Source organism: Triticum aestivum, chromosome 4B (assembly GCF_018294505.1).
Source record: "Triticum aestivum cultivar Chinese Spring chromosome 4B, IWGSC CS RefSeq v2.1, whole genome shotgun sequence".
Taxonomy (NCBI): domain Eukaryota; kingdom Viridiplantae; phylum Streptophyta; class Magnoliopsida; order Poales; family Poaceae; genus Triticum; species Triticum aestivum.
The window spans coordinates 654,123,284-654,130,549 of NC_057804.1; the positions used below are offsets into that span (position 1 = coordinate 654,123,284).

General features: G+C 44.6%; 1 protein-coding gene and 1 pseudogene across 1 annotated transcript; both read right to left on the bottom strand.

Moving 5' to 3' along the window:
- LOC123090370 (cortical cell-delineating protein-like) lies at window positions 1-324 on the bottom strand (annotated as a pseudogene).
- A 4,816-nt stretch (window positions 325-5,140) lies between these two features.
- LOC123089660 (cortical cell-delineating protein-like) lies at window positions 5,141-5,909 on the bottom strand. Its single transcript, XM_044511283.1, has one exon. The coding sequence runs from the start codon at window positions 5,844-5,846 to the stop codon at window positions 5,409-5,411; it is 438 nt and encodes a 145-aa protein (XP_044367218.1). The 5' UTR covers window positions 5,847-5,909; the 3' UTR covers window positions 5,141-5,408.
- Between the last annotated feature and the right edge of the window lie 1,357 nt (window positions 5,910-7,266).

Sequence of the window (7,266 nt, forward strand, 5' to 3'; positions counted from 1 at the left end):
TCATGTGTATACATCATCGATATGGATCTTGAGGTTGATGACACCGAGGACCTTGGCCCTGATGGTGGTGCAGAGGCACACCGTGGCGTCCAGGTCGGCCAGCAGCGGGCATCAGGGCTCGCTGGGCGGCATGCCGAGCCCGAGCTTTAGCAGGTTCAGCACGTTGTCACACACGCCCAGCTTCAGCGTGTCGATCGGGCACGAGCCGTTGGTCGTCGACGGTGGCGGCGGGGTCGGGCAGTGGGGTCCGCAACCGCTGTGCGCAGCGGCGACCATCAGGTTCAGACCGAGGAGCAGGAGGAAGAGCTTGGTCGATGGCGCCATGGCGAAAGCTTTGGTCGAGAGGAAGCAAGGCTTACAATAGATAGCAAGGGTTTGTAGGTGTTTTGGGTTTGTGTGTTTGTAGATGGCCCGGTTGCACATACATGCATGCAAGTGTGTTGATCCCATGATCTATCGTTCATACATGCATCAAGTTTCATTCTACAGCTTAACTTAAACTAAAATAAAATCCATCTACTTACGTGTACCCTTACCCTTATTGATGCCCTCAATCTCTAATGTTTAGAGCGAGATATACGCCCGGCGACTTTCAATACATGATGGGCATGCGTATTTTCAAACAAACTCTAGTTGAAGATATGTTGTGTAACGACTTTCATGCCATGCACATGCATGCTGTAGTTGCTACTTAGTTTGATACCATGCATGGGCACGTATAGAAGATGCATATTCATTGGAGAGCAGGATAAGTCAACTACAAATTTTCCATAGCTAGCTTTAGCTTATACATGCATAGTCGTTGGTGTGGACACGTATCCAGGCCGACACTGGTTTTTGTATAGAAAAATGTTCAACATGTATTTGGCATTTCGAATAAATGTTCATCATGTATTTAAAAAATTCAATGTGTATCCAAAAAAAAAGATCATCATGTATACTGAAACAGTTCAATGTGTAGTAAAAAAAAAATTAGACATGTATTTTTTTGATGTCAAAAGAAAAACTGATAAAGAAATATGGAAAAGGGAAAAACATCGTGGAATCTTCCCAAAACTGAAAAAAATGATAGAAGGTTTCATGAACCGGTCCATAGATGCTTCAAAAAACCACAAAACCTCTAACTAACACAATTATTTGGCCAGTCCACCATGTCGATCTTCATAGGCGAGCACAAGTTATGTCTCAAAATAAGAAGTTTTTAGTATTTGCAGTAGGAGAGCCCCAGGAGCAGATAGACTCATGGCCTAGCATTGTAGTCGTCATTTCCTGGCGCAATGGGATGTACATGAAGGCCAAGGCCTAGTGCCCCAGCTGGCACTAGTGCCATACAACTGACACATTCCCTGTAAAAACGGTATCACCCAAGTTATCATTGAGGTACTACTTCTCCATCAGTAGTCGTGCCACAAGACTATCCAGATTCTGGAATGTGCACGCTTGCTTGGCTAGAAGAGCCTGATTATAAGTTCTCATGTCTCTAAAACCCATGCCTCCCATAGTTTTTGGAAGGAAGCAAGCTATGCCTTCTTTCCTTTAACCTCCCCCACTCCCCACATGTAGAATCTTAGCCTGCACAAAACCTTGCAAGCAATGGAGAGCGCTGCAACACGTTGATGTCACTGTGACTTGTGAGACCCTGGCATGCCATGCAAAGAGTGTCAAATCCCAAAATCTTTTGATGCAAATGCTTCAATAATGACGGTGGGAACTTTATGATGGCCCTAGTATTTCCTTTGTTGAGTATATGTGCAGTTCTTCCATTTTAAGTGCATGCAATCTTGGTCTCCAGACGTGTTAGAATAGCGCATCAGGGGCAAAGTCGTCTTCATACAGATCAACATGCCCATATGACTAGCGCCGATTCAGCGCTTAATATCCCAACATGAAGTTGAGAACATGCTCCTCCGCACGCTTTATTTCTTCAAGAATCGCCATCATCGCCTCCGTTTGATACCCATCTTCCTCATCTAGTAAAGGAAAATCCTTGAATTCAACCTAGAAGTACACCTCATCAGAATCCATTGTGTTTGAGTCAAAGAAAAAAAAATACAATGCCAAGTAATTTCGTTTTGGCATTTGACCGACTAGTTGTCGTGCACGGCCTCCGCAATGGATGCTGACGACAGGGGCGGAGGGGTACACGGGCTATGGCCGAATCTGGCGGACTGCGGTGGCGGCATAGGCCTAGGAGAGCAAACACATGGGTATAGCGGCAAAGGTCTGTCAAGGCATGTTTAGTGTCGGGTGCTGGGCTACTGGGGAGACACCATCGTGCAAGATTAAAAATCCAAATACTCAAACTTCAAGGGTTGTATGCATCCCTAGTTGTTGCAGAGGCCAGGGAAGTGAAATTCTCCCCCAATTTAATGACCTTCCACGTGTTCATTAGGCATGAATTTCTTATATTGATCTGCCCCCGCGTCGCCCCCGTTAGGCGACTCGGGCAACACCCAACAAACCTAGCCGCCGGGGGTGGCGGAGGATTTCCTCTCTCCTGCGTCTCAGGGGTGGTGCAACGCTCCTAGGCGTGAGGTGGCGCGGGCGATCCAGTTTTTGCGACGCCCCGGAGATGGCTGGAGCAGGCGGCGGCAATGGCTGACCCTCCCTCAGACGGCGGCTATAGGGCGGCGGGCGCAGGGGCAGGCCCTTTCAGGCGGCAACGGTGGCTGTAGTCGGCAGTGGTGGCTGGCTTGGCAGCGGTGGCGCGCAATCTGCACTCGGATCAGGGGCGCTGGCATGGAGGGCCTGGTGGTCTCGGTGGCGGCACCACCGGTCAGATCTGGTCTGGCCAGTGCAGCCGGTGGTGGTTGTCATCTCTTTCATCAGAGGTGGTCAGTCTGAGGCTGGGTGTTCGGATCTCGGGATCCGTCATCTAGTTCCAGCTGCGAGTCGGGGAGAATAGTTGCCGGTGAAAACCGAGCCGATGGCGGCATTCTGTGTCGTTACCTTAATGAAGGCATCATTGGGGTAACTACTGTCAACCCACTCGTGTTGCTCCGGGGGAAACCCTTGGATCTGGTCTTTCAGATTGGACGATGGCGGCACTGTGGTGTGGTTTCTCTTGATGGAGCATCGTTTGTGGAGCAGCACTGGAAGACAGAGGCATGCAGAGGAGTGGCTTCGTCTTGCACGAAGCCTTGGTGGAGATGTCATGCCAAGCCTGGTCGATAGGTGCTATGCTTTGTCATGCCTGTTCGGTAAGTGCTACGCACGATAGATCTTACAGAGACTTCAAGCTGTGTCGGCTGGTGGTACTTGGCAGCATGGTGCTGAGGTGTACCGGTGGCGACCGCGATGCGCTTGGCGTTTCACGCACAGGGAGGTGGTGCCGTTGGGCGCCGTGGTGGCGTTGACGGGTGGCCGGACTGGCAAGCATGATGTGGATCTCTTTCTCGAAGATGGGTCAACGGGACGATGATGATGGCGCCTTCTAAACCGTATGTGTCATGTACGCTTTAGAATTGCTGCACCGGATGTAGGTTCTGATACGTTATGTGGATGGATCAATGATGACACTGATTTTAGATATGGGGAGTCAGAGCACCCCACATTGTCGAGTTTGTAGGTGTGAGTGGTGGCGCCGGGTGGCTTGATGTAAGTTTTTGTCAGGCCTGGTTGAATAATTAATAAAGAGGGATGCATGCATCGATTGATGCAGAGTCCGGGAACTTTAACCTCCTTTTCAAAAAAAAAAACAGATCAATTTAATACTACTCCCTCCGTTTCAAAATAGATGACTCAACTTTGTACTTACTTTAGTACAAAGTTACTACAAAGTTGGGTCATCTATTTTGGAACAGAGGGAGTACTACACAATAAATTCTGTAGTAATTTGTACCGTAAAAATTTCCTCTATTTTTGTCATGTATCTCTTATGTACCGAGGATATTGTGTAAGAGAGGACCCCAATTAAGGGGCTGGAGTCAGTATATATTGTAGTTATTTTTCTCCAATATTTTTATTTCTATAATTACAAACCAGTAAAACTTATAAATACATAAGAGTTCTATAATTAAAAAATGAACAACTTTAAAACACAATATGCATGGGAAATGTTAATGTTGTATAATGAAAATGCTATCATGAGATTTTTTGTAATTTTTTTAATATCGCGATCTGTAAACCTTGATTAACATATTCATATGAAAAACAACTATTGAGATTGTCCGTTGAAGGCCATACACATTCCTAAAAGATATCTACTTCCAAACGATGTGAGCATATGATTTGGCAAAAAGGTATCTCGTCTGGTACTTGACATAAGTTTCGTATGAATTTAAAGGATAGACATTGTCCTTCGAAATTATTACATGGATAATAGTTACTTCGTCCAAAAGGGCTACGTGAGATATTTTTCTACATAATTTCCTTCTTTCAAACTTAGTAATCCCCATCGAAAGGATCCAAAAATTACATGCTAATAAAAATATATGATGCTCAAGATAAATAAATAAATAAGCATATTTTTAATACACGCATTCGTATGTACCGATATATTTGGATCATATGATTGGTAGTTATTCATAAATTTAGATGTATGGGTACTCCAACCAGTTAATTGCTTCTTCCTTCAGGTATTTATCTAGCTAGACGATGCTAAATGACTTTCAATAGAACACTACATTCATGTGTGTTATAGAACACATTTGGAGTTAAAACAGGTATTGTGATGTTTGCGGGGCCAAATTTTACTTTATGGACACTATGAACGGTTTTAGCTTGACCTATTGCACAAGACCCAACTGTCAAAAGCGATCTGGTCAGCCTATTCTAGTTTAGCGTGAAATTGTGAAGTTAAAATTTGATTCAAATTATCACAATGACAAAATTTAGGTCAAAGTGTTGCAACATCACAGAGACCTGGTTCAAATAAATTTTACTCGCTTTACCCCGCAAAAGATTTATAGTTCAGTTTATCGATCCCATGATTACGTTATCCAAAGTATTGTTCCGTTTCGCAGATGCATGGTTCTTTGTGGTTCTGCTTAAGCTTAACAAAAAGAAAACCATGCCAAGCGAGTTGCTGCGGTTGGACCTCGCAAAAGCAAAGAATAGAGGCCATGATCAGATAGAAGACGTGGATCTGATCATAATTCATGCAATAATATGTGCATACAAGCTGGCAATATATCACGGGTTCAGTCAACACAAGTTGAATCATTTTATTCCACGTACGTGTACAAGTATGTATATCATTTTACAAATATGCAAACCATGCATTTAGATGATATCATATCGAAATGCAGTGATCAACGAGAGTATCTTATAAATGACGAGTGTGATGACGACCAACTGGAAGAGGAAACAAAATATGTAACTGCATGCGTATGACATGCAAACCAGTGACGAGTGTGACCACGACGATGCATGGTTTGTGATGCATCGATCGATGGATGATGGGTGGATCAGCTGGGGCAGGTGAAGTCGGCGGGGCAAGTCTTGCCGCACTGGTTGAGGAGGAGCACGAGGTCGACAGGGACGTTGAGCTTGATGCCGAGGACGTTGGCGTTGATGGCGGTGCAGAGACAGACGGCGGCTTCGAGGTCGGCAAGCCCGCTCAGCAGGGGGCAGCAGTCCTCGCTTGCCGGCACGCCGAGGTTGAGCTTTAGCAGGTTCAGTACGTTGGCGCACGCCTTCAGCTTCAGCGTGTTGATCGAGCAGGGGCCGCTGCCGCCTCCGGTCGTCGGCGGGGTTGGGACTGGGATGACGGGCGGGGGCATGGCCATCGGCGGGGTTGGCACTGGGATGGCCGGTGTGTTGCCGCAGTACGACCCGCAGCCATGCGCGGCTGCCATGAGGACCAGGTTCAGGGCGAGGAAGAGGGCGACCTTGGAGGGCGCCATTGCTATGCTGATGAAACAAGTAGCCAGCAAGAGTGTACTGGGTTGTGGCTGAGCTAGGTGGGCTTGCTAGCTTGTGATGCTTTTCTTTGGTTGCTTGGGGTGGTATTTATAGGCCGGGATGTAGTGTGCATTTGTGCAACAAGTGCAAGCACGTCATGATATATCGAGTTTGACTCTTGCCGTAATTTGCGAAAAATATATACCACCACTAGTGTGCCATTATTGGAGCTTAACTTGTTTGCTAACGAGCAAAACCCTTAGACCTGCGCCATGAGATATGTTTGATGGGTTTGCAAATTTAGCTGTAATCTTGAGGGCATACATAGGATAGGACAAAGGAATATATATGCATGGCAGCGCTACGAGCTGGCACATAACCTGATCTTCAGGGTCACGGGAGGAAAATATAGGAGATTACATGTGGCCATGCATGCACATGCAAGCTACTACCAGCGCAGAGATGTCTAGTATACGTTTCGTACTTTGGTTTATTATATACTGGCTCGTTGGCATGGACACATACGCTACAACTAGCTGTCTAATTATTAGTTAATTGTCCCCTTTGGGTAGTGGTTGTGCTGGCAAATAATTTCAATATTGACAAGGGAATTACACTGCTGTAGTAGCTAGTTTACAATATCGCCGCAAAAAAAAAACTAGCTTACAATATTCATGTGATAGAGCTAGGCCGCTGTGTGAACAAGTGCGCATGAAGAAATTACTAATTTTCTATTTTTCAATTATCTATAATATATTTATATTTCACTTGTCTTTCAATCTTCGGATCAACACCTACACTTATCGTAGTTTCTGGAAAATCGCGCACTCTCAGTACTAAGCTTTTATGTTAGGTAATAGTATGCCATTTTAGGTAATCAATACCTTAAAGTATTAGAAAACTTGAGATTTACTAAAAGTGAAATCATATGCTCTCTATCCACGGAAATGCTGTATTACGTTGTTGAGCTTCTAGTCTAGGTAAAATAACTGAGTGTACTATTTGTTGTATGCAAAGATCCACACTGCGTTTAGTCTGTAGCAAACTGATTAATTACTAGTTTATGCAAGGATGAATATGTAGCTCATGAATTTCTAGTGTATGCAAGGCTGAATGAGTCATCCTATTAAACGTTATATGTGAAGGAAGAAGGATAGTGGGCATTGCGCCTTGGCAGATCTATTTTTTTTCCTGGGGAAGCCTTGACAGATACTTAATGCTTAATAGTGCAGCATATCTACTAATATTTTATTTGTGGAAAGTATGTTTTTTATTGAATATGTTTCAGAAACAGATGTTAATGTTAGTTTGAAAGTGAGCCTTAGTTGAGCTGAGCACGTGGCCGATTAATATATATTCATGTTTTTCCAAAAAAACACAGAAAATGAACAAAGTAAACATAAATGCAAATTAAATGTGAAG